This window comes from Chiroxiphia lanceolata, chromosome 20 (assembly GCF_009829145.1).
Source record: "Chiroxiphia lanceolata isolate bChiLan1 chromosome 20, bChiLan1.pri, whole genome shotgun sequence".
Taxonomy (NCBI): domain Eukaryota; kingdom Metazoa; phylum Chordata; class Aves; order Passeriformes; family Pipridae; genus Chiroxiphia; species Chiroxiphia lanceolata.
The window spans coordinates 5,870,866-5,896,372 of record NC_045656.1 but is presented as its reverse complement, the minus strand read 5'-3'; the positions used below and the strand labels follow the sequence as shown (position 1 = coordinate 5,896,372).

General features: G+C 54.9%; 2 protein-coding genes across 2 annotated transcripts; both read right to left on the bottom strand.

Moving 5' to 3' along the window:
- Nucleotides 1-1,407: 1,407 nt before the first annotated feature.
- LOC116796813 (C-C motif chemokine 4-like) lies at nt 1,408-2,648 on the bottom strand. The gene is made up of 3 exons (XM_032707730.1): nt 2,525-2,648; nt 2,014-2,131; nt 1,408-1,635 (listed from the first exon to the last, which is right to left on the bottom strand). The coding sequence occupies exons 1-3, from the start codon at nt 2,595-2,597 to the stop codon at nt 1,539-1,541; spliced, it is 288 nt and encodes a 95-aa protein (XP_032563621.1). The 5' UTR covers nt 2,598-2,648; the 3' UTR covers nt 1,408-1,538.
- A 788-nt stretch (nt 2,649-3,436) lies between these two features.
- Nucleotides 3,437-4,506, bottom strand: LOC116796811 (C-C motif chemokine 3-like). The gene is made up of 3 exons (XM_032707729.1): nt 4,380-4,506; nt 4,083-4,197; nt 3,437-3,916 (listed from the first exon to the last, which is right to left on the bottom strand). The coding sequence occupies exons 1-3, from the start codon at nt 4,450-4,452 to the stop codon at nt 3,811-3,813; spliced, it is 294 nt and encodes a 97-aa protein (XP_032563620.1). The 5' UTR covers nt 4,453-4,506; the 3' UTR covers nt 3,437-3,810.
- Nucleotides 4,507-25,507: the final 21,001 nt, after the last annotated feature.

The following is a 25,507-nucleotide window of genomic DNA, read 5'->3' as shown; positions in this document are numbered from 1 at the left end:
GAAACACCCTAAAGGGGGGCAGATATGTGGCAACAAATCTGGCAATATGTATAAAGGTATCTTTAAAAGTAAAGCATGTCCCAGCTCATCAAAAAGATGATTCAAGTGAGTCACAAACTAATAGGGAAGTAGATAATACTACAGCCAGCATTCTTCTGGAGAAACTGGCTGCTCATGGCTTGATGGGTGCCCTGTTCACTGGGTGACAAACTGGCTGATGGCTGGGCCCAGAGAGTGGTGGGAATGGAGTGACATCCAGCCACAGATGGTCACCAGTGGTGCTCCCCGGGGATCAGACCTTGGGCAATGGAGCTGGGGAAGGGGCTGGAGCACCAGGAGTGGCTGAGGGAGCTGAGGGGGGGCTCAGCCTGAAGAAAAGAAGGCTCAGGGGGACCTTCTCTCTCCAAATCCCTGACAGGAGGTCGTAGCCAAGTGGGGTTCGGACTCTTCTCCCAGGTAACAAGTGACAGGACAAGAGGAAACGGCCTCAAGTTGCACCAGTGGAGGTTTAGATTGGATATTAGGGGAAAACTCTTCCCTGGAAGGGTTGTCAGCACTGTCATAGGCTGCCTAGGGCAGTGGTGGAGTCACCATCCCTGCAGGGATTTAAAAGACTTCCCAACTTCTCCCCAGGTGTGCCACGAATACCCTTCTCACCCTGCTCCACTGGTCACAGCAGGGACACAGAGTTAGCTCCAAAGCTCCATGGCCAGTGTCCTGATGGGAACCAGGCAGATGAAAGATGCTCCAGCCTCCCTGCACCTGCTGGAAACCTGCCCAAAAGCATCTGCATGTTCCATTTCTTCTTCTCTTTTAAGGAATTTATTGACACGAGTGATAGGCCTGATATGGTTTGATTTCCGTTGTTTGCCACCCCCGTTGCCACCGTGGGTGGACGGGTTCTGGGGGCTGCAGGAGGAATTTTGCTATGAGACAAGGGGATTTCCAGGGACCTGGAGGATCACTCCCATGGTTGGCTCTCTCCAGGGGCCTGCCCAGGTCTGGAGGACAGTGCTAAACCTCACGTCCCCCTCTCTCCTTCTGCAGCCACCCCTGTTTAACCACTTGATCCATCTGGGACAAAACCAAACCAGCCTCTGAACCCCCCAAAGCCAGCCCTTCTCCCATTGCCAGCCTCACCTGCCTTTTCCCTGCCTCAGTCCCCATCCCACCATGCAGGCAACTGCCCAGGGCATCCTTAAAGGCCACGTCTGGCCAGGGGCTGCTTTATCTTGGAGGTGAGCTGGGGGCATCGGCCTTGGCCCTTTGGGTTTCCCTGCCCTCCCAGGGGCTCCTGGACTATTCCTGGTTCTCTGTGGGAATGCTGAGCCCTGTTATGACCCATTTTCTCCCACAGGGTTCACATCTCTCACTCCAGGTCAGCACGAGATGGTTTATTGATTCCACTGAGGGATGTACTGGACAATGGAGGGGCCGATGGCAGGGGAGGGGACGGAGCCAGCTCCATAAATTAATGACACAAGAACATACAGATAATTATGGGAAACAAATAAATAGAGCTTGTGGGGAAGGCAGCTTCACATGGAGGTGTTGATTAGCTTCTTTTCCTTCAGGTACTTCTGGAACCAGCTCACCTCTGGATCCACACAGACCGTCCCCTTCTGCAGCTTCAGACTTTGGGGAAAAGAGTATCCTGCATTAGCTCGGGATTGGGGGATGGATCCCTGCCAGCCTGGAGGTGCCTGCAGCATCCTGCCCCCCACTTTCCCTGGAAGTGCTGACTTTTGGCAATCTCTGCAATTTTGGCTTCCTTCCCGTTTTTCTGGCTGGCAGCTGAAATAGGGGGATTTTGGGGCTATTTGGGATTAAGCAGCAAGGAGGGAGGGGAATGTGAAGAGCCAGGTTAGGGCACCCCCACCCACAGAACCCTTTGCAGGGTAGCTTGTTTTGGGGGCTTCCCAAAGGCAGAACAACTGGTAGGAAAGGTGGGTGAGCGAGGGTGAGGAGTGGGATGCCAGGGAGGAAGGCTGGGTGGGAGCTGGGGTTACTCACATCACAGCCTTGCGGGAGCAGAGGGAAGGTGTGTTCTGGTAGCTCTTGATTTTGGATGCAGGGATTTCCCGCCTGATGAACATGCCCTTGTGGCAGCACATGGCATGGGATGTGCGGACTAAGAGGAGACAAGAGGTTTTAGTGCTCTCACACATCTGGCATGAGGGGTGTGGGTGCTCCCCTGGGGACTCTCCTGCTCCCTCGTGCTACAAGGGGTCTCTTCTTGCATCCTCAGTGGTGATGTTTGTCCCCAGGGAAGGAGCCCCCCATTCCTCTGCCTGTGGGGGGTTTGCTGGGCAGAGCTCCCCAGCTGGGGCTCTGGGGCTGAAGCCATCCTCAAGCCTGGTTTTGCTCATTTTGAACAAGTCCACGACAGGCCTGTGTGGACTTGTGATGCCCCTCAGCCTCCCAGTCCCGTCAGAAGCAGGAGCTGAACTCTCATCCCCCTCCCAAATCCCATCAGTGGAGGGTTTGGGGCAGCTGAGGGGAAAGGCTCAGTGTCAGTACTTACGGGACATGCCCTGGCTTCCAGTCCAGGGAGCTGCCAGCAGCAGGGTGAGCAGGGCCAAGGAGCAGATCTTCATGTCCAACACAGGGCTCAGTCAGCACCAGCAGAAGGCAGCTCTCCCTGTCTCAGGCCACTGAGAGCTACCTGTCCCTCCTGCCTGCACCCTGGCATGATATATAACCCCTGCCAGGCGTTCCATGACAGCTCTGGACTCTCCCCACGGAAAGAACCACCTGGTAAAGGGCAAGTGGTGAAGGGAAATTCCTTCTCCCAGCCTGTCTGGCCACTGAGATATCCGAGGGCTGCTGGAAAGTGTGGCAGGCTGCTGGTGATGCACAGGGGCTGGGTGTCTATTTTGAGTCTGGTTATCACCACCAGCAAACCACACAGGATGATGCTCAACTTGACAAAGTCCTGTGAGAGCCTCTTTTTGAAAACCAGCCATTGCCATCAGTTCTGATGCCTCTCTTGCAATTTTGCACTGGGTGAGTGGCTCGGTGGTGGCTGGATTTGCCCCAGCCCACCCTGAGACCCACTGCTGGCTGCCCGTCACAGTGCCTGTCCCTGTCTCAGTGTCCATCTTGTGGCATACTGGGATTTTGGGTTGTCAGTGGGGCCCCGACCAGACATCCTTGAGGGGCTCCTCTGACAGAATTTGGGCCAGGGCTTTCCCCTCAGGATGGTGGATGAGGAACACGGGAAGCCCCCTCCTCATGGGCTGTGCCCTCCTACTGCCACTCTCCCTGGTGTTTCCCCAAAGCATGGATGTGGTTTGGCCCCATGCTCACCCCAGACATCCTCACAGAGACGTGGCTGTGGCTGCAGCTCTTCCTGGCTCCATACTGATCCCAGCGCCTGGCTGGGAAAGCCAGCAGCAGGATCTGCCCACTCCCAAGACATTCACACAGACAGATGTTTGCATGTGTGAGATCACGTTTAATTCTGTTCAGCGTGTCGTACAAAAAATAACTGTGGACCTGCTCCCCCTGAACCCCTCGGCTGCTGCCGGGCTGGCAGGAGCAGCCTCTCTGCCATGGAATTCATGGGGACTGGCAGAGGATCCAGACCCGAGCGTCCCACAGGGTCAGCACACTCCATCCTGGTGGGATGCCGGGGTTGGCAAAGGCCCTTTGCCTTCATGGAGATAGGCACGGTCATCCCAGCGTGGTGGGGAGGACGTCCCTGATGAGCTGCTCTGTCCCAATGTGTCCCCACAGCCACCTCTGCAGAGGGGTTGCCTTGGCGGTGTCCCCCGTGGAGAGGAGTCCCTGCTGCCTCTGGCCACCCCACTAGCTGGGGATGGAGAAGGAGCTGACTTGGAAGCTCTGCTGGTACCTCTTCACCCATGCCCTGCTTGCCTGAGTGCAGATCTCCTTCCCGTTCCTCACTCTGAAACTGGGGCAGAGAGAAGATGAGGTTAGTGGGGTGGTCATACAGGGACCCCAGCGATGAGTTTCCTAGAGGAGGCACAGGAGGTCAGGATTGGACCCACCAAAGCAAGGCAAGGGGTCTGGCAGGATCTAGAGGGGCTTTACCCCCAGGGTGGATTTAGGGTACTCACATCACAGCCTGGTGTGGGCACTCGGGGCTGGTGGGGTAACAGGCAACGACGTTGTCTCTCTTGATCCTTCTTGTCTGGAAGTTGAAGCAGCACTTGTCTGGCATGGCTGGAGCTCCTGGGGGGACAGCACAAGCTCGGCTTAGCCTGGAGACCCCCACCTCCCACCTCAGCCTGCCAGCTGTGGGAACGACAGCTCTTTGGGAAGAGCCCACTTGCTCCCCATGCACGAGGCAAACCCGTCCCCACAGTCCCAGGGTCTGTCCCTGTCCCCCAGCCCGTGGGGATGACGGTGCTCACTCTGAGCCAGGCTCTGCCAGCACAACGTGGTGAGGAGGAGGAGGGTGCAGACGATGCCGGTTGCCTTCACCATGGTGGATTGTGGCAGGGCTGCTCCGTGTGCTGGGGCTGGGACTGCTCCGTGTGCCGGGCTCAGGGCTGCCCGGCTGCTTTTATGGGGGAGCAGGGGCCTGCCTTCCCCCAGGGCCAGCAGCTGCGTGAGCAGGGGGAGGACCTGGTCCCTCGCCACGTCCCAAAGCACAGAGGGTAAGTGATACTGATCCCCTGCCAGCTCAACCCTGGGAAAAGAAAAATCTGCTCCCAGGCCACGCTTTTGGCATCCAATGGGCTTGGGATTTTTCCTGAGCTCCTGCCTCCAGTGTTAGGGCTGATGGACAGGCTGTTCTCAAAGTTTGGCTCTGTGCCCTTATTCCCTGGGCAGGCTCTGTGCCCCATGGTGGGACCACAGAGTGGGTGAGAGAGTCTGGGGATCTCCCTTGGATGGGACCAGGGGCAGGCACAGCATCCAGCAGGGTCCCTGGCAGCCCCACACACTCCCAATGGTCCGTGTCCTCCCCCTGCACCGTGAAATTTTGTATCCTATTGCTTTGCATCCTGGTCCAGGGGACCAACACTCAAATATGCCTCCTCCAAAAAGAAATAAAAAAGCCATAGAGAAAATAAACCCACAGAGAAGCAGCTTCTGTTGGGTTGTATCAGGCACAGAAACATCTCTGTGCTGGTTTTGGGGGTGTCTGGGGCCCGCGAGGACGGGGGGAGGACGGGCAGGTGGCTCCACTTCCCTCCACTTGGTGCCAAAGCAGCAGCTCATGTTCTTGGCCGTGCTGAGCTGGGAAAGCCAGAGGCCAGTTTGGGGCTTCCCTTGTGGATTTTGCCTGGCTGCAGCTGTCAAAAAAGCCCCTTCTTCCCCCAGCCCCTGCAAGTCCCAAGGTGCATCCCAGCTGCCGGCAGCAGGCGGATGGGGGGAAGCAGTGGGGAGATGCAGACACACATTCCCACCAGCCCAGCTGTCCAGGCAGCCACATCCCACCACATGGGGCTGGGAATGCCGATGGCACCCTGTGGCATTCCGGACCCTCTGGGCTGTACTGCAGCCCTGATGTGGAGAAGACATGGGGTGCTGATCCAGGCAGGCTCCTGCCTGGATGGGAATGAGGACCACATCCATGGCAGGACCACATGTAACCTTCCATTTGCTCTTCTCCAAAGCCATTTCCCAGAAATCAGCCTCAATTTGCTCGAGGTGGATGTGTGGGATAATAGTGAGGTGCAGGAAGTGGGGCAGGGTGATGCCCCAGGGCTGTTGGGGGCAGACAAGGGGGTTTGTGTTTGCCTGGCAGAGCAGAGCACCTTCCACCATCCCCCAGACTCCCAGTTAATCTCTCCTCAGGGAGCAGAGGAAAGCAGATGAGAACTGGTTCTGGTCCGGCACAGCTGCCTGGCTCGCCTTTCCCTGACCGGATCCATCCTTTCCCTCATCCCTGTTCTTACCCCCACGCACCCAGGAGCTCGTCTAAGGGCAGGAAATATTCCCTGCAAGAAGACAATGAAACATAAGGAAAACCAAACAGCGTTTATTAGTCTGGGATAAACCCCTTTTAAAGACTCCTAGGCAAAATACTGGGATGCAGCAGGCCAAAGAAAACCAGGAATGACACTCCCAGCCACGTGCAGCATCCCTCTGCCCTGCCCTCAGACACTGGTGTTGGCCCTGTGGGATGAGTGGACTCTGCAGACAGGGGATTTTGGAGCATGGGAGATTTTGGAACATGGGAGATTTCCAGCCCCAGCTGGGCCCCTGGATCTGGCAGCCCCTGAGCAACTCCAGGTCCCCTGGACTTGCCTGCAACTCTGGAGGAATATCCCCTTCCCATCCCCACATCTGCCAGGACGGGGCTCTGCTGGGTTGCACAGACTTGGTGCCAGAGCTGGGAATGCCCATGGAGGCTCCAGAGGCAAAACCAGGTGTTCCTGTGGCTCTTGATGGATTTAGGAGGAAATGGCATTTGCTCCCCTCCAGCTCATCAACCCTCTTGTGTTTGACACAGAGAAGGGCAGGGGACAGGGGCAGACCCACTGCTGTGATGAGTGGAACTAGTCTCTGCTGTGGACTGGTCCCCTGGTCCTACATGTGATCCGGGCTGAAAAGCACCCTTTTCCTCTCTTTTTTCCCCCTTGTTTCATGGGGGGCTCCTTGCCAGCACTCCCAGCTCTGGCTCCAGACTTTGCTGCAGAGGTGTTGGCCTCTGCAAAACAGATGGGACAGATCCTGCTCCTGCACGGGGGGAAGTGGCAAATCTGGGGGCTGGCAGAGGCAATTAGGACCCCACTGGGGGCTGAGCTTTCACTGCCCCTTCCAAAAAATTTGCGGGTGCTCCAAATCTCCCACTTCTGGGTGGGATGTGGATGTCCCGGCGGATGCTGCAGCCCCATGGCTGCCCCGTGCAGGCTTTGCTCACCACGACTTCTGCTGAACAGAAAGCAGAGCAGCTCCCGGGGAAACCTCTGCCTCTGCCAGCAGTGTCGGTGCTTGATCACCCTCCGTGCTCAGAACCAGCCTCGCCGAGCTGTGCAGCGCTGGGGCTGCCAGAGAGAGCTGCTGGGCACGCCGGGACCCCCGCTCGGCAGCACAGCCCCCCCTGGAAACACCGCTCGCCCCTGGGTGAGAGCGGCTTTCCCAGCCGCGTGTGCAGACGCTTTATTGATGCTGCGGCACTTCCCGTCTCAGCCGATCAATAACCCCGCGGGAGGAAGATCTGAGTGCAGCGCCCGCGGGACGGGGCAGCCAAAGTCACGACCGTGATCAAAGGAGCTTTTGCCAGGTCAGGTCTGCTTCCATAAAGGATTTGTTTGATTTATTCTTCTCCCTTTTAAGTCTTGGTCAGATCAGCTTTTCCATTGTCTTGCCGGGGCTGACGCTGAGACAACCACTGAATTCACACCCCTCTGTGTGCTGTTTCCTTTTTTAATGTCCTTGTTCCCCAGGACTTCCCCAGCTGCTTGAAGAGATGGGTTATATTGGGATGGGTCACCCACTCCTGTCCCTGGAAGAGGTGGCTCATAATCCTCCCCTGCCACCCACATCCCTGCAGAGCCCAGCTGGCTCCTGCCCAGATGCCATCACTTCCCCAAAAAGCAGTGGAGGTATTTTTTTTTTTTTATTCCAAGGCTGGAAAACCCATCTGCATCCATCCCCAAAGCTGCTCACTCAGGTGGGAGCAGGTTGTGCAGCCCCTGAGGCGGGAGGGGGTACCTGGTACCCTGAGGCTGTGGGGATGAGCCCATCTCCTGCTGTTGGAACATGCAAACATACAGAAATAAGATGGAATTGGTGCTGCCATCCTTCTCCAGGGGAGATTTCACCAGGAAGGGCATGGCTGTCCCCCAGTTTCAGCCATGGGAGCAATGTTGGACACGCCACAGATGTTGCTGGAAGAAGCTGCAGCCTCATTGCCAGGCTCAGATCAAGCTGTCTCACCTTCACCCACTTATCCTGGGCACAAGAAAGGTCTAGCAGTGATGTTCCCCATCTGTGGGAATTGAGAACCCAGCAAAACAAATGGCATTGTGTGGCTTTGATGTAGGTCTCTGGGGGTTTTGGGTCCTCTCTTGGTTTTGGAGTCCTGGCTGGCGGCTGTGCCAGGGCAGCACCTCCACTGCCCAGCTGCCAGTGCCCTACATCCCACTGGCCCAGTAACAGGGAAAGCAGCCCCAAAGGGAAGGGTTTTCAACCCAAAGCAGTGTGTGTGTGGGGTGCTCAGAACACCCATGGCAGAGCTGATCCCGAAGGTGAAAAGCTCTTGTCCGGGACGACAATCCCTCTCCCCATCACCCGAGGGAAGGGGCTTTGTGGTACCCATGTTGATCCATTCAGGAGACTTTTCCCTCAGCATTTCATCCTCTCTCAGCTGTCCTAGGCTGAACTGTCTCCCTTCCTCGATGTATCTGCCATGTTCTGACTGACTCATTTCCCGTGTCCTTTGGCCCCCGGCATCCTGACAGCCCCCGCACAGGGACCAGCCCTGGCTCAAAACCTGACTTCACACCAAACTCCTCTGCTTGAGACTGACATCAGAGCTGGGCTGCTCGAGTTGAGTGATCTCTTCCCTCTGCTCCCCAACCCTGGCCTTTGAAAACCCAGACTTGAAAATAAATCCAAACCCCCATCTGACTCCCGACCTGCACCCTGATTTCTGCAGGTTGCACATGCCTCATGATTTCCCAGCGACCTGGAAGGCACAAAGCAGGTGGGAAAAAAACCAAGGAAACCTAAAAAACCAAGGAAGATGCTCAAAAAATCCTCTGCATCCAGGAGTTTGGGGCAAAAGTAATTAAATAATCCACACTAGGGACTTGCTGGGCTCTCTGGATTTTCTCCAGGTACAAGACCCAAAGCTGAGCAATGCTGTCAGGATGCAGGGAGGCAGTGATGGGATCAGCATCTCCAGGGTGTGGGGGATTCTGTGGCACCTCCCTGAGTCCCCCCACGGCCTGGCCCTGGGTCCCCGTGGTGTTTTCCCAGCTTATCAGCAGCTACGATCTGCCTTTGTGGCCTTGGTGACTGTTAAGTTTTCACACATATTTTCTGACACCACCTGACCAGGGAGGAAAAGACACCCCACGGGAGATGAATTCATTTCCTCCAGCCCACCCCAGGGTGTTTTCCTTGTGTATCCTACGCCTGGCATCGCTCCGAGCTGGTGGGAGCTGGGGCCGGTGTGGCCACGCAGCAGCCCTGCCATGGACACTCCGTCCCCTTGGTGTGAGTTGCTTTTGGGAATTTACCTAAAATACTTTTACAAATATTTCCTGGGCTGGCTGCGGGAAAGACCTCTCTCCTGCTGTCCCGATGAGTTTGCTGCGGGGGCAATTCAAAGTGAGAAACGCGGGATGTGGCCCTTCCATGGGGATGGAGGGGGGGGATGTGAGGAGATGATGGGGATGATAATGGGGATGAGCACCGGCTGTGCAGGGCTGGATCCCGCTGGCCTTTGTCATTTTTGGGACCCCAGGGCTTGCTCGGGGTGCATGGTGGTGGCTGAGCCATGAGCTGGGTGAGGTGCCAGCCCGTGGGGGGCATGAGCAGGGTTTGGGGTGCCTGCCTGGGGCGCGGCAGCAGTGGAGGGATCTCTGCGCCCCTCCAAGCCTTGGACGATGTTTTCCCTCCGTTCGGCACAAGATGTCAGTGCTGCCCAAGGAACGGCTGTCGGAGCTGTTCCACCGCGTGGCCTGGCCAGGCCATGGTGCTCTTTTTTTTTGGGATGCCCGGCCTGGGGTGCTGCACCCCGGGGCCCGGACGTGCCTCACCCCTGCTCCCGCAGGGACCCACCGGGGCTTCTCCTGACTGACGGAGGTGCACCGAGAGCAGCAGGTCTTACCCAGCCCCGTGGCCTTGGGTTCTTCCCTTTGGAGACACCACAGGGCTCTCAGGCACCCCCAGCACCATGGGAATCATCCGGGGAGAAATCCAGGAGGCCGGAAGAAAAAGGTTGGAAGGGATTCAGCCCCATCCTCACATCCCATGGCACTGCCATCACTGCTGCTGGCCATCCTCCCCCCCCAGAGGTGGGCAGGGGATGGAGGGCAGCTCTCCCGGGTCTGGCATTCCTTGGGGAGGGATGAGAAACTCCTTGTGGGGAAAAAAAATTAGGAAAGTGGATACAGAGGGAAAAGAAGCCGGGGATGAAAGAACTGAAACCCTCCACCAGCAACATGTGGAAAAGGGAGAAAAAACCTCAAAAGAGCATTGACAAGTCTGGAGGCTTCTGGGACCTTGGGTGACCAGAAAAATAACACATCAAAGACCCCACGTATGCCTGAAGACAGATGTAAACTCTGAGCCAAGTGTTCTATGAATATTTAACTACCATCAATATTTAATTAGCAGATAGAGAGAGATTAAGAGCAAAGGGATCCATTCTCCATGTTTGCTCCAGCCCCTCTCTGGGGATGCAGGGGGGCCCGTGGTGCTGGTGGGGGGCACAGGGCTGCCTGCAGCCACACTTGGGGACAAGACTGGGGGGCACAGAGACCCTGAAGGAAGGGAAGGAGCCCCTTGAAAGGAAAGGCTCTGGTTTCCCAACCCCCTGCTATGGGGCTGGGTGGGAGAGGGGAGGGATAACTTGTACATGACCTGGGTGCCATCCAACAAAAGTCTGCAGAAAGTCTGTTTGGAGGTTCAGGGTGCTCCAAAAGGAGCTTCTCTGCCCACCAGCATAAAGGGCCCCCCTGTTTTGATGAACTGGCAACAACCAAGGGCAGCAAGTGGAGCTGGAGAGTGCAGAGGGTGGGTCAGGATCCAAGTTCCCAGCTTTCCCAGGGGACAGGGGGAGCTTTCCAGGAGTGCAGTGCTGCTGAGGGCTGCTCTGAGGGGCGAGGGCAGAGGGATTGGCCTCGGTGGGGAGGCACTGGATGTGCCTTCTCCCCCTGCTCTGGATCCATCCAGCTTTAGGTCTATGTTTGTCCTCCTCTGGGCTTGAAATCCCTCTCCTGCCCCAGTGCCTGTGAAACCCTCTGCCTCTTGGGGGCAGAGAGGTGCCTGCCTGCCCCCCCTGGCTGCCCCCCAGTTGCCTCCCCAGCTGCCCCCCGGGCTGGCCCTGCCCTGCCCACTCAGTTCAGCTTCACTAATGCTTTGCCCGTGGTGTTTAAGCCATATGGGCCTGAGTGTCTAATCCACTATTAATCCCTAATGACTAATCCTTTTAGGTGACAGCAGTGGCAGAGGGGGTGGCAGGAGGGGAGGGGATGGACACTCCGGGTGCCACTGTGGTCTCTCTCCTGACCTGTGTCCTCATGTCCCCTGTGTGTGGGGATGTCTCAGCAGCCCCCAGCCTCTAGCCTGACCACATTCATCCCACCCTTTGCCAGAGGCTCATCCTGGGCTACTCCAGTCACAGGGGGTGGGTGCTGGTAGAAGATTGAGGATTGGGACACCTTGCCTCTTCCTCATCCCTCATCCAGGGGTGTCTGGTGCTGGGAGGAGAGCTGGGGGTCCCACCACAGCTCAGCCCTGGGCTTTGGGCCCCCCTCTGCCTTGCTTTCAGGTGATTTCCCTCTCTGGGAGCTGCCTTGGCTGGAGGGAACTGGAAAGCCAAGCCATGATGTGTTTTCCTTGCCTGCTGGGCCAGGCACAGGCAGGATCTGGGGGATGTAGGAGAGGCACCTTGCAGAATGTTTGCAGCCCCCAAAGTGCCTCAAAAGCTTTTCCCAGCCCCTTTCCCAGCCAAACCATTGCTTGTGCAAGCGAAGCACCTTGTGGGTGCAACCATGAGGGTGTCTGGATCTGGGCTTTTGGTCTGTACCAGGTCTTGGAGATAAGGGGGTGGGGCTGGGGTTGGGATGAGCCCAGGAACCCTCTGCACTGCCTTGTCCCCTCTCTCCATCCCTACAGCCCACGGCAGCTGGCCAGTAAGCCATGGTGCTGTGTCCTCTTGCATCTGGGGAAATCCTTGTGGCTTTGCCCTCCCAACCTGGTCCTCTGGCATCTCCTGAACTGTGGATGCAGCAAAACGGGGGATGTTTCATGCCTGCTGATGGCTGCTGAAACCACTCTGGCAGATGCTTTGCCAGCATCTGAAGAGGGTGTTATTTTCCCCCTCTTCTTTTTGGTGGATTTGATTTTGATCTTGATTTTGATTGATTTTCTCCCTGCCAGAGCATCCAGGGCAGAACTGGACCCTGGGTGAGCAGCAGGAGCCTGCCGGGCTGGGAATGCACCAGGGGGTCCCCACCTTTCATCCCCCCAGCAATGCAGAGCTCGAGGGGTTCTCAGAGAATCAAACCACCCGCCCAAACCCCAGCGTGGGTGTCTTTAACCACCAACAAAACCAAGCGCAGCCGGCGCGGGGCCCGACACCCCTGCACACCCCGAGCAGCGCTGTCACCCCGCAGCCATCCCTGCCCCCGGGAGGACCGGGATTGCACCGGATCACTCGTGTATAAAATTGCTCCTGGTTGGCAGGGGAAGCCACAAGGGGCTGCTCTGGCCTCCTCGGCGTGGGGACCTGCCGGGCCCTGTGCGGCGGCTGCAGTTTCCATATCTGGGCCATTCACCACTCGAGACTTTTAGCGCCCGGAGCAACGGCATGTACTGCTGATGAGTTCTTTCTGCTCCAGTAATTACAGTGAGGAATTTGTCAGAACGAGCTTTCTAAAACCTTCTTGTCTTGTTCTGATTTTACCTGGAGTGTAAAAAGTCATTAGTACAGTAAAACAGAGGCTGTGCTAAGCCAGCAAGCCACCCAGATAACGCAGTTTACATCCGCTGCGCGCTCAATATGCACCGAAAAAAAAAAAGGGGGGGGGGAAAGGAGAAGAAAAAAATTAAAATTGCCAGCTTTCTCTTTTATCCAGATGGAGTTTTCCATGATTGAAATTAGCAGGATGAGGAGGGAAGCAGAGAAGGTGGCAGTCCTGTGGGCTGGGCACGGCGGGCTGTGCTGATGCCTCATCTTCCCTTGGTGTCTGCGTTGCTGGCTGACAAGGCACTAAATGCCCGGCCCTCCATCCCGTCTGGGCTGGGCCAGCCCTGCTGTTTGGGGGAATTTGTGTTTCACCCTCACCCCCTCTTTCAGGAGCTTCTCCCCTGCCTGCAAACACGAGCCCAGGTTCATCAAGTACCTGCACCAAGGTTTGCAGTGGCTCCTGCCGGCCCCAACCCACGGCCTGGGACGGGGCTCTGCTGTCCCTGCACAACAAAGCCACCGGGGCTGTGCTGTCCCTGCACAACAAAGCCACCGGAAAACTCCCCCGGATGATGCCCTGGATCGCCCGGGGCTGCCGTGAGCATCCTGCTGCAAGGATCCTGCTGCAAGGCATTGAGCTCAGGGTGGGGAAAACCCCTCCTGGTCCCATCGTGGCCTGAAAATAGCATCGGTTGTGGTTTCAAAGCCTCCCGGCCCCTTCGGGCTCCAGTTTCAGGGATATTAACAGATGTCAGGGAGAGTCTGGGGAACTCAGGCTTGAAATGAGCCAGGAAAAAAAATCATATCAATAGCACAAAAAAAGGAACTGAGGACAGGAGGAGCAGTGAAGCGGGTGTCAGTACCCTCCCTGCTGTTTTTGGCAGGGAGCTGCAGCCCCTGTTCTCCTGCAGGGCGAGTGGAGCTCTGCCCACAGAGGGTCACCAACCCTTCCCCTGGAGGAGATGGATGGGTGTGATGAGACATAGGCTTTTATTTTTTTTAAACTTTCCAGCCAAAAACCAATCAAAATTTAGGAAAATATATTATGGGGCTAAGAAGGTTTCTCTTACAGAACTCTCCTCGATCTGCCTCCGTGGGATGATGCCTGGCTGGGCACCACATCCATCCCTGATGCTGCTTCATCTCTGTTCTGCCTGAAACCAGGTGGGAAATCCCACCCTCACAGCTTCTGGTGTTTTTTTGTTACTAGGAAGGTTTGAAAAAAATTAGACATTTCTGTCTTGGGCTCTAATCAAAGAATTTTGGGTTGGATTTAATTAAATGATAACTTTGCAGGGGCTGCTCAGATTTCAGGTATTTCCAGCATCCCTGAAGGCAACTTTGAAGGGAAGAAGGAATTGCAAGGCAGAGTATCTCTCTCTGCCAAGTAGAAACCCAAACCATCAGATTTCCTCCCTTCTTATTTACTTCTGTGAGCAACTTGGTCAAGTTCAATCAAGTTTGGAACTGTTTGGTGTCACTAGATCTGTCTTTAGGGCCCAGAAATCCTGAGGAATGGGAGAACATTTCATCCCCAGTGTTAAATCCTGGAGACACAATGACTCCCAGGTGCCAGGCAGATATTTGGTTGCTTAGCTGGGTATCTGGGGAATGATGTTTATAAAGCCAGGCAGCAGATTAATCCCCCCACACAATAAAACTCAAGTTTCTGCTTTTCCCCTTCCTTCTCCTCTCTTGAGCAATTCTGGGTGTGTTTTTCACTTCTTTGCACCCCAGCTCCACACACCTGAAGGGCCCTGGAGTGCAATTTGCAGCCCTTCTGGTTAATATTGATGATTCCCTCTTTCAGCAATGTGATAGCCCATATCTGTGCACCCTGGAAAGGCTCCCTGCCTCCTGCTCTGCTCCCAGGGTAAATGGCAGGTGAATGAGATTAGGAGCTGTGAGTGAGCGCCGTCCAAGAGCCTTAACCAGCAATTCCCAGAAATGGCAGGGAAATAATTCAATATCATTTATGTGGTGCCGCCCCGCCGGAGTCAGGCTCGGACCACAGCTCTCTCAGAGGGGATCCTTAATTCCACCCCCGCCACGATTAGGCGCCAAACAGGATGTTAGAAGCAATAAATGGACAGATTTGGGAAAGCAGTGGTGATGGGAAGGGTCTGTTTGCTTCGCTTTCCTCCCCAGGCTGCCCTTTCAGTGCTGCTGAGTGTCCCCAGGTGGCACCTGAGAATCCCCCCCCAGGCCTGGCTGTCACCCTGCGGTGGTGGCGAGGCCATGGAGGCAGGTCAGGGAGTTTGGGGTGCCAGTAAATCTGCCTTTGGTTCCAGGGCTGGAGAAGAACAGCAGCGCTCATCCAGCTACTATTTTTATTTTGCTGAAAACCTGGCAGTTTTGGGTTGGCAGAAGGAAAGGAGACACTTGTTCAAGGTCAAGCTCCAGCGGCTTTGGCCAAAAAACAGAAAAATAACCCCATGTGGGTGATTCAAACCATCCAACCTCGAGGTCCCACAGGGGGATTTTCTTTCCTCTCTTTGCCCAAACCCAGAGCCAGAATCCAGCTGCAGTCATGGAGAAGCATGTGGGGCGCTCTGCCACCCCACACTCACTGCTCTCCAAGGCTTTGGCTTGGCCCTCATCTGGTTTTTCTGCTCCTTTTTCTAGCCCCAGCCCCTGTTTCCAGCCTTTTGGCCATTGCAGTGCTGCCCTTGATGCTCCTCTTCCCCCCTCCATCACGAGGATGAGGAGGGTCTGAGGATGCTGCAGGATAGAGCATACCTCGGGAACGACCACAGGGCTGATTTGAGATGCTGGTTTGCTGTGAGTGCTGCAGTTTATTCACTGAAAGAGGTACAAATATCACCTGTCAAGCACATAACCTGGGATTCTGTTAGGAGGAATGGCAGTTCAGTTATTTGCCAGAGGATAATCCCTGCCACTTGCAGCAGCTGGCCAGGGTAGGATCCGAAAGCTGCCTTGGTGGGATACACCCCTCCCATCCCATCCCATCCCATCCCATCCCATCCCATCCCATCCCATCCCATCCCATCCCATCCCATCCTGTCCCATCCCATCCCACTCCTGTGCCACCCAGACATGTGCCTGTTCCTCGGGGACACACGTCCTCCCCAGTGCATCCCACCCCACTGAAGCACTGGTTTTACTGGGCTGGGCCAGGATTTCTCCACCTTCCCAGACCCTTTGGCATCTCTGGGTGAAGCAGTGGCGATGGGAGAGGGGAGTTCAAATGGCTGGAAAATGCTTTTAACGAGCCTTAAAGCCACTCTGCGTCCTCACATTGTTTCCAGTAATAAAGTTGGGTTATTACAAAAATCTATTGCCATCAAAAGCTGCTGATAAACCTCCAATCCATCCTCTGTGAGGTTTAATATTCCCCCTGGAGAGCTTTCCCTTTGCTGCAGCTCTGGGCCCTTATCTGCCATCACTCACCTGGATGGCTGTGCTGGGATCAGATTGGATTTGCCATTTTGGGGTGTTTGGTTTCTAATTTGTGGGATTTTGGTCTCAGTGTGCTGGAGCTGTTGGATCCCACTGGGATGGAAAGGACCCATGTGGAGGGGGACAAGTGCTGATGGGCTGGTGGCAGAGCGATGGGAAATGGGATTTTTTTCCCCCAAGTTTCTGGCAAGTTTTAGAAAATGGGGGAGTAGAAATCTGCTTTGGGATGGTTGGAATCTACTGCTTCTCTCTTGGTCAGAGGGAAACTTGGAGGAATAAGGAAATGAATAAGGACAAAGTAAGGAGGAATAAAGAAATGAAAAATGATGAATAAGGAATGATGAATGAGGAATGTGGAATAAGGAATAAGAAATAAAAAAATAAGAATAAAGAATAAGGCTTAAGGAATAGGGAAAAAGGAATGGGGAATAGGGAATAAGGAGTGAGGAATATGGAATAAGGAATAGGGGGTAAGGAATAAGAATAAAGAATAAGGCATAAGGAATAGGGCACAAGGAATGAGAAATAAGGAATAGATAATAAGGAATAAAGAATCAGGAATAAAGAATAAGACATAAGGAATAAAAAATAAGGAATAAGGAATAAGGAAATAAGGAATAAGGACTAGGATAGGGTCTGTTCCTGGCCCCAGGCTCCGATCCCAGCCCCAAGGATTGGGACCACCTGCTGTCACAGACCCTGAACAGCGAATCATCCTCCTTGTCACCAGGTTTGGGGCTGGTCACACAGGGATCGCTGCCGGAACTGCCGCTCCCTTCCCGCGTGGGTAAGAGCGGGAGTCTGGGACGGAGACTTAAGTGACAAATTGCCTGCTTTTTAGTGGGATTAAAAATAGCCGTCGGGCTCCTGGGATGGCACTACCGCTCGGGCAGATCTGGCTCGGGGCCGGGCTGATAACGCTGGCGCCGGCGTGTTTTCCAGGGAGCTCCGGGAGGCAGATGGGAGACGGCGAGTCGGGGGGTCCCGGGGGGGAGCGGGGCTCACCCCGGGCCAGCACCAGCATCGATCTGTTAATTGCTGCTGTTAATTGCTATTAGACCTACGGGGCCTCGGGGGCTGCTCCCCCAGCTTGGGCTGGGCTGCTCCCAGTCTGGGGGCTACAATCCATGGGGAGGATGGCAGGGCTGCTCGGGACCTTTCCACTCTCCCTTTGGGGGTGGGAAGGATTTTTCTCCGGGTTTACCCGGCACCAGCACATCTGCAGGGACCCAGCACTCAAATCATGGCTCTGCACAGGGGAGAGGCTCGTTCGGGGTTCCTCTTCTCAATTTGGGGTTCCTCTGCCTTGTTTCAGGGTTCCTCTTCTCAGCTTGACGTCCTTCTTGCTGCTGCCCAGGGGTCTCACAGACACATAACTAAGAGTGGGTAGTGCATGAGGTGGGTAATTAATTAAGATCACTAATGGGTGGAGCCGAGCTGGACAGGTGCTCACACGCCCACCGACCTGGCTTTTCCCATAGGAATCACCCCCTCCCGGGAGCATCCCTGGCACTGAGCACCTCCACAGAGTCTGCCTGGTCTCACCAGCTTCTGGAGGGAGAACATAAATCTTTCAAGGCTGCAAATGTCCTTTTTTATTATTTTTTTTTATTTTTTTTCTACTCTGGTTGAAGCAAATGGAGTTTTTTGCAGCTCCCTTCAATGTCACTGGCACGGAGCGTGAGGAGGGGGCACTGTTTGTGCCACCACAGACCCCTCCCTGTGCAGCCAAGCAGAAACTCACTGTCTTGCCATGCCTGGCCTTTGCATAGTCTTATTTTTCTTCCTGCCTGGTTGTTTTGGGAGAGTTTTGTGTGTGCCAGGGCAATGCCTGATGATACAGAGAAGAAACTTGTGCAGTGCCAGTGCTGTGACATCCCATGGGCCATCCTGGGGTCCCCCTGCACTGCAGCCTCTGGGCTGTACTTGTGACATGATCCCTCATACTGAGCTGCATTAAAAGGGTGCTCTGATGGTAAAATTAAATCACCCACTGTCAGAGCCAGGGATGGGCCAACACCCTGTAGGATGCAAGGGGAAGAGCACAGAAAAGCCTGCAAAGGGAGTTCAGCCCCTCAAGCCTTGGGGGTCTTGGGCATCTGCCCTCAGAGAGTGTGAGGAAGGGCTTTTCCATGGAAGCAGACAGCCTGGTTGCTTGGGGGGATATCTTGGAGGGACATATTGGTCAGGGCAGTTTGTAACAAATCCCAGTGGTTTGTGTGTCCTGGCTGTCATGAAACCCTAAATCAGTGCTGCTCAACCAAAATTCACCTGCAGGCAGAGCTGGAACCAGGGCTGGAAGCAGCAGGGATGTGGGAAAGGAAGAAGCCCCACGGGGCAGGGAACTTGTGGAGGGCTGCAGTGGAACCCTCAGCCATGGGATGTGGTGGAAGGGCTCAGCCTCTCCTTTGCTGCCCTTTCGTGGCCTTCTAGAAATGACCCAAAAGGCAAAACCATTTTGACCTGTGCACAGGGGCAATCAGGGGCAAAGGGAAGGGAGGTGACAAAGGACACCCTGTAAGTCAGTGGCAGGGGTTCAGTCCTTTTGACAGCCTCTTTTGACTTTGCAAAGCCCAATCCCAAGCTGGAGAAATGCAGCCCATGCCCTGGCAGCCCCCGGGCGAATGGGGGGCCCTCACTCTCCACACCCAGGTCTGGGAGAGGAAGATGAGGCTGAGGAAGGATGTGATCATCCATCAGACACCCCCCCTCCTCCCAAAGGTTCAAAAAGGGCTGCAGACATCAGAAAAAACCATCCCCAGGCCCAGCCCCATTAGCAGGTCGATGGAGAGGATGCATCAGACGCGTCACCGAAGACATCGAGGGCTTTAATTGAGATGTGACCACCTGTAGCCAAATACTGAATCATCTTTGGCCAGACACCATCAAGGGCACGAGTGTTTTGTTGAAAAACCACTCAGCTCTGATAGAAATTGTTGCTTGAAACCTTAAACACCAGACTTTGCCAGAAAATTGTGATTCTTTCCCTTCCTTTTCCCCGAGACAGCCCAGCAACTATCCCACTGGAGAATCCTCCCTCTCTCCTGGCCATTCCCCACCATCCCCTTCCATGTGTGGACTTTCCAGGGGTTTTTATTTTATTTTAAAGAGCTGCTGCATATTGAGCAGAGAAATGACGTTGAAGGAGGCTCTTTTGATCCCAGTGCTATATTTATTCCAGACTCCAGCAGTGGCTGTGGTTCAAATGCTATTTTCCCCGACGCCTCCCAGTCCTGCCTGGTGGCTTCTTTCTGTTGGACACAGATTGCCTGTGGTCCCAGAGGCTCAGTGCAGGTGATGGGAGATGCAGGCAAAGCCCTTTGCATGGGTTTCCCGGCAGGTTTTTGCATCCTGCAGATGCCCAGGTGCACTGTGAGGGGTTTTCCTCCTTGTTTAGGGTGTATTTTGGGCGAGACCCAGTTTCTGCTGCCTCCAGGGCTGCTGCCTTCCACTCCCTGCCAGCTCCAGCCCGTGATGCAGGCAGCAGGTTGCTGTTGGCCACAGAGAGTAAATCAAGGAGCTGAACCCAGCTCCTGCTCCTGCTTCTGCCTCCCGACAGCATTTTCCACCCTGGAACCACAGCAGCCCATTCCCATTCCTGATCTGCCTCCTCCATCCCCACCCCGGGGCTGCTGAAGGGGTTAATCCACTTTACACAAAAACAGATGGGAAGATGTTCGCTGCTAAATGAGCCTCCTGAAAAATTCATGGTGCTAAATGGTCTTCCAGGGGGTTCTTCCCCTCCAGGAGGGATGGGAGCAGCCCAAATCCCAGCTGGGAGCTACTAATGGCAGGAAGGAAAGGGTTTTGCTGGACCCTGCTCCAGCTGGGATCCTGTACCCCCAGGACACCCTGGCCATTACCGGGGTGGCCATTAGGCAGCGCTGGGGCTGACCCAGATGAATTAGCAGCTGCTCCATCGTTATCCCACTGGACACGCCAGCCGGGCAGGCGCTGGGGATGGAGCTCCAAGCTCTGGGATAAAAGCCAGGCTCCGGTTTCGCCTCCCGAGGCTGGTGGGCGGGGAAGGTTTCGGTTTGCCAGGGTGGGCAGGTGCCCTATCTGCCTGCAGCAGAGCCCCGACAGCCTCCTGGGAGCCTCCGGAGGGAATTCGGGATGTGTTTGATTACTCCTTGCTTGCAATTACCACTCCAGCTCTCTGCCAGCCCTGGAGGGAGATCCCCTGGGGAAGTGTCTGCTGGTGTTAAACCACGTCCCGTGGGAGGAGGCACAGAGGGAGCACGGGGAAACCCCCCTCCTGCTGCTGGGGTCTGGTGTTTTGGAGACGCTTGGGTGGTTTTTGGGGTGCAGCAGAGTGCCTGGCTTGGGCAGTGGGTGTCCTGTAGGGAGGTGCGACCCCGGAGCTGCCACCACGCCGTGCCCAGGAGCAAACTCATCCTCCGAAAACAAGCCAGGCTGTGGGATGCTCAACTGGTCCCAGCCCTTCTCCCAGCGCCGCCCCTGCCCCCGACGAGCGCTGTCGTGACAGGGAAGGGAAGGGAAGGGAAAAGGGAGGCCCTGCTCCCTGCCGGGGCCTCTCTGCTCGGCTGGGGAGGGGCCTCAGCCCCGGCCGGGGGGGTGGAGGGGCAGGGGGTGGAGGGGCCCCCTGGAAAGGTGACGGTGGCCATGGGCAGAGAGGGGACAAGAGATGAGGAGCATCTGGGGGAGGAGGCAGAGAAAGTGAGTGTGGGATAGGTTGAGGGAGGGATAGAGGGAAGAAGGGATAGAGATGGGTGGATAGAGGATGGAGGGATAGAGGAATGGATGGAAGGAGGGTTGGAGGGATAGAGGAATGGATGGATAGGGATGGATGAGCAGAGAGAGGGTATAGAGGGATGGGTGGGCGGATGGATGGATAGATGGATGTGAGATGGATGGGACTGCAGTGAACACAGGGCTGAGCATCTGAGGAGCAGGAGAACTGGCCAAATAACCTTTCTCATTCAATTCCTAGGTGAATCCACCCTGGAGATGACCAGCCCCTTCCTGGGAGGAAGCTACAGGGTGGCAGGATGCTGAGGACCCGCTGGTCAGTACACACCTCTCTGAGCACATCTTGCCTGGTTTGAGGCCGCCCAGGATGCTCTTGTACCTCTTACCCTGCAAATCTACCCAACTTCAGCCCAACACTTCCACTGCTCACAAATTACCTGGGATATGACAGGCCAGAGCATCCCAGCTAGGGGGATGGAGAGGGCTGGAGAAAATGGCTTGGAGCTCCTGTGCTCCAGAGGGGGCTTGGCCAGGAGCTGTTTGGTGTGATGGACACCAAGGCTGTGCCCCGTGGGGAGCTTGGTGAGCTCATCCCAACAACACCATTAAGGGCTGCACAGCCCCCAATTCCCCCCACACCCACAGCCCCTGATCTGATTAGGGACCCAGGGAGGCCTAAAAGCCTCTGGAAAATCAAACTGCCTGAGCCAAGCCAAGCGAGGGGGCAACTGGGAAACCAAAGCAAATGGGCTGTTCTTCCTCTTAAGTGCTTTTCTCTGTCTGTCTTTCCATCTGGGCCAGAGAGGCAGGGAAGGGGGTGGAGAGGGAGTGGAAAGGTGAGTCAGGGCAGTTGGGTGTCCCTTGAGGAGAGCACGGGGATGCTGTGGGGACCCATCTTGGGGACAGGGCTTCTATGTGCCCTCCTGCACCCCTGCAAGGTCCTAAAGTGCACAGTGTGTGGAATAGGCTGGTAAAAAAGAGATTCTGCATTTTTTAATATGTTTATATATTTGGGACCCAGCCATCACAAAAACCCCGAGGTCAGGATGCAAAACGTGCTTTTGTTTAAGGGCGGAACCTGTTGCCTTTGGTTTCCCAGAATCCGCTGCTGCCTCGCTCACCTCAAGAGCTTGATATTTGATGTAGGTGCTGCAAATCCTCTCAGCCCCTCCAAATTAACACTAAAATGACATGCTGGTCCTCCCTGTGCTGCTCCCCACATCTAACAGCCCCCAGCACCGGGTGCCCGTGGCCTCAGCGCTGCCGTCAGCCCAGCGCCGATTTCAGAGGAGCTGCTTTTGAACTCATCCAGTGGCTAAACCCTCCTCCAAATCTCCGCTTTTTTGGGGGGGGTGGAGAAGGAGGGAGGGAGAAGGGGGGGGGGGGAAGAAAACAACCCAACCCAAACAGCAAGACATGAAAAGAAACAATATTGCTGGCCTCCCTGGCTGCCAAGATAACCGCCCCCTCCTAACGAGCTGCTGTAATTAGGTGCTTTGAATCCCTGACGCCGGGAGAAACATCGTGTTCGTCAATTCTCTGCGAGGATGTTGGGATGCTCTGTTTAAATCAGGGTGTTTTAGATGCAGTGGATGCTCTCACATGCACCTGAATCACAGCCCAGCACCTGGACACGGGGATTTACACATCGTTCCTGCCCTGCAAGGGAAACCCAAGCTTTGGCATTTGCCTCTTTTTTTTTTTTTATGTCTCAGAAACAAGGAAAAAAATGGAAATGGAGAAATTTCCCCGTGTGATAACATTTTTTTTGAATGAAAGGGGAAAAATGTCACTGCTGGTCTATTGAGATGTTCCCCTTTGAACTGCTGAGGCCACAGTGTTTCCCTCTCATGGGGCCCTTTCATCCCCCTTTATTCTCCCATGCTGAGCCCCAACAACTTTGATAATGTTGACTTGTTATATCAGATAAAATATTAAAGTCCTATGTTATAGCCCGAAATTAATATTTTAATAGAACGTAAAAGTCGAGGCGAAGACGAATCCAAACAGTAAAATTGAAATGAAACATTTTTATCTTGCAGGAAGGAAAGGGCTCGACGCGACTGCTTTGATTCACCCTTCCGCTGCTTTTATAGGCTATTAAAATATTCATTTTAATATTATAAATATTGCATTCAATATCTAATGTGCCGCTGCACTGTTTGGGGCACCCAAAAGTCAAAACAATTTGCTGGTCCTGGGTAGCACAGGGTGGGCTCAGGACCTGCAGCTTCTCGGTGGTGAAGTATCTGAGCCCGTTTCTTGCTTTTCCCACTCTTTTTTCTCCACCAGCATCGCCCTGGGAAGAAGGAGACCCATGGGATGGCCCTGGGGACCAGTGATAGAGACAGTCCCCAAATGGACAGAGACAAGACAGAGCCATGGATCCACAAAACAAGCCATGAACCCCGCGAGGAATCCAGCCGGACGATTAATTACAATAAAAGGCCTTTTTTCCCTCATTGCCTTAGAAATAATAATATAAAATTAATTTATGGCAATTACGGGGCTTCTATATTTGTGTCATTATCGGAACTATATAAGGAAAGGCAGATGATACAAATGTATTTCGGGCACTGCTCTGGAAGGGAGGGAATTGATATATATTTTTAATCACGTTCCAGGATCAGCCATTCAACTCCCACACAGAATTAGCTGTCGGGCCGGGGTGTGATGCTCCAGACACTAACAAGGCAGCCACCGTTGGAGAGAGCTGCTTGCAGGCAAGGAAATTCCCTGCCTGAATCAATCTTTATTGGAAAATAATGGGAAAACTGGAGGCTTGGAGTGAGGGTTTCACTGTCCTGGGGCGTTCCTAGGGCATTTTTGTTTTAATTCTTTCTGCCTTATAGGTAATTTATCTTCGTTGGAGGGTCCTTGGGGTCAAAGCATGAAAAAAACCAGCCCAGGGTGTTCCTCCAGGTGCAAACCTCAGTCTTGGCTCTTGGCTTTTGTTTTTGTGGGGTTTGGTGTGTGTTTTCCCATGCCAGTGCATCCAGAGGGGGGTTTGCACACCAAGAGCCCTCCCTGCCCCTCATGGTTCCGTTTTATCACAGCAGGATCCTTCCACAACTCTTGGAGATGACGAGTGGAGCTGGAGGAAGCTCAGATGTGTCTTGGTGGGCATTGTCCCTGTGGGTGCCTCAGTTTCTCCATGGAAAGGGAAAGGTGAGTCCCCCTGAACACTTTTTTTCCTCCCCTTTGCAGCAGCCCCTGTGCCTGCTGCCCGCCTGCCTTGGTGGCTTGGCTCTGCCACGGCACCTCCGCAGAGGCTCCCACAGGGATTAGGGCTGGATTTGGTGATTAGCACCTCCCGGGCACTGTTATCCCAGCGATTAGTGCTGCCTCCGGGATTACTGGCAGGTGAAACGCCGGCCAGGGATTACCGGGAGAGGCCGGGCTGTCCCGGCACGGCGATGCTTTCTGCCCGACCTGGCACTAATGCTCTTGCTTGGGGTTTGCTCCCACAGCCGGGATTTATCCACGGGGAAAGTGCCTCCAGCCCACAGGGTTTGCACTCCAAAATCCTTCTCTGTGTAGGGGCTCAAGGGGCTGTTGTGATTTGGGTGCATGTGGTGCTTTTGGGAATGAAGCCAGACCCCCTCCTGCCTGGACATCCCACAATGTTTTTTGGGGTAACCCCTTGGGAAATCCTTCCTTGTGCTTTCCAGTGCATCGTACATCCAACAAAGCAGGAGGTGCTCAGGCGGGTCCCCACAAAGATGAGACCCTGCACTGGAGTCACATTTTGGCCTTCCTCGCCTCAGCTCCTGCTAAAATAACAGGATTTATCTCCAGCATCTCCTCAACATAAGTGGCAATCCCGGCTTTGATTCTCACTGGGGAAAGAGAGATCACAGCCGCCTGCTCTCGCCCACCCCAGCCCCTCTGCCTGCCAGAGCTGGAGTCATAAATAAAATCCAGCTGGGGTAAAAATACTTATTTCTGTAACAGCTGAAAAATATCCCAGCAGTGGTGCCAAGAACCTGCCAGAGGCGCCGCGGGAACGCAGGAGGGATTGCACCCAAACATCCCTCTTTAAAAGCTCTCATCCATCAGTGGGAAAAGGATCCCATGACCGGGAAGGATGCGGCGTGGTCCTGTCATCATCCCATTTCCCAACCCCGGGGTCCATTTTGGAGAGGGGAAACTCAGGCTTTGCCCCATCGCCCTCTGGACAGGCTGGGGAAAGGCAAATTCTGGCCCAGCCGCTGCTTTGCTCTGTCTAATGCTCCTCCATCCCTGGGGATCCAGCCCGTGAGTCAGCCCTCCCCTTCCCAAAGCAATCGGGAGATTGGCTTATAAATCAAGGGATTTTTATGAAAACAAGCAGCGAGTGCCTGTGCAGTGGCGTGGGGCTGCTCCCGCAGCAGCCAGGCCTTTTCCAGGCATCAGGAACAGTGCTCAGCCCTTCCCGCAGAAATCCAGCTGGTGGCTTTTGGGGCACATCCCATCTCCCTGCTCTTCTTCGCCCTGGCCCCTCTGCCATTCCTCAGCATCCTTTGCAAAGACCTCCCAGCAGCACCCAAAGGTGCTGGGGGTGTGCAAGGGCTCAGTCCAGGGTCCGTCCTCCCCCCTTGGCACAGCTGGGCTGCTGCTTCTTGGGGGCATCTTCAGCTTCTGTCACCGCTCAAGGTCAATCCCATTAATTGCCGTGAATTATTTTGGCATTAATGGAGATGTCTTATGCACTTCCACTGTAAATGAGGCTGCCGGGATGAACGTGCTGGCCAATATTTCCTGGTGAAGGGAGATGGGGAAATGTTCGGCAGCAGAGAGGGTGAAGGTTCCTGAGGTGGTCACGGGGTTGGT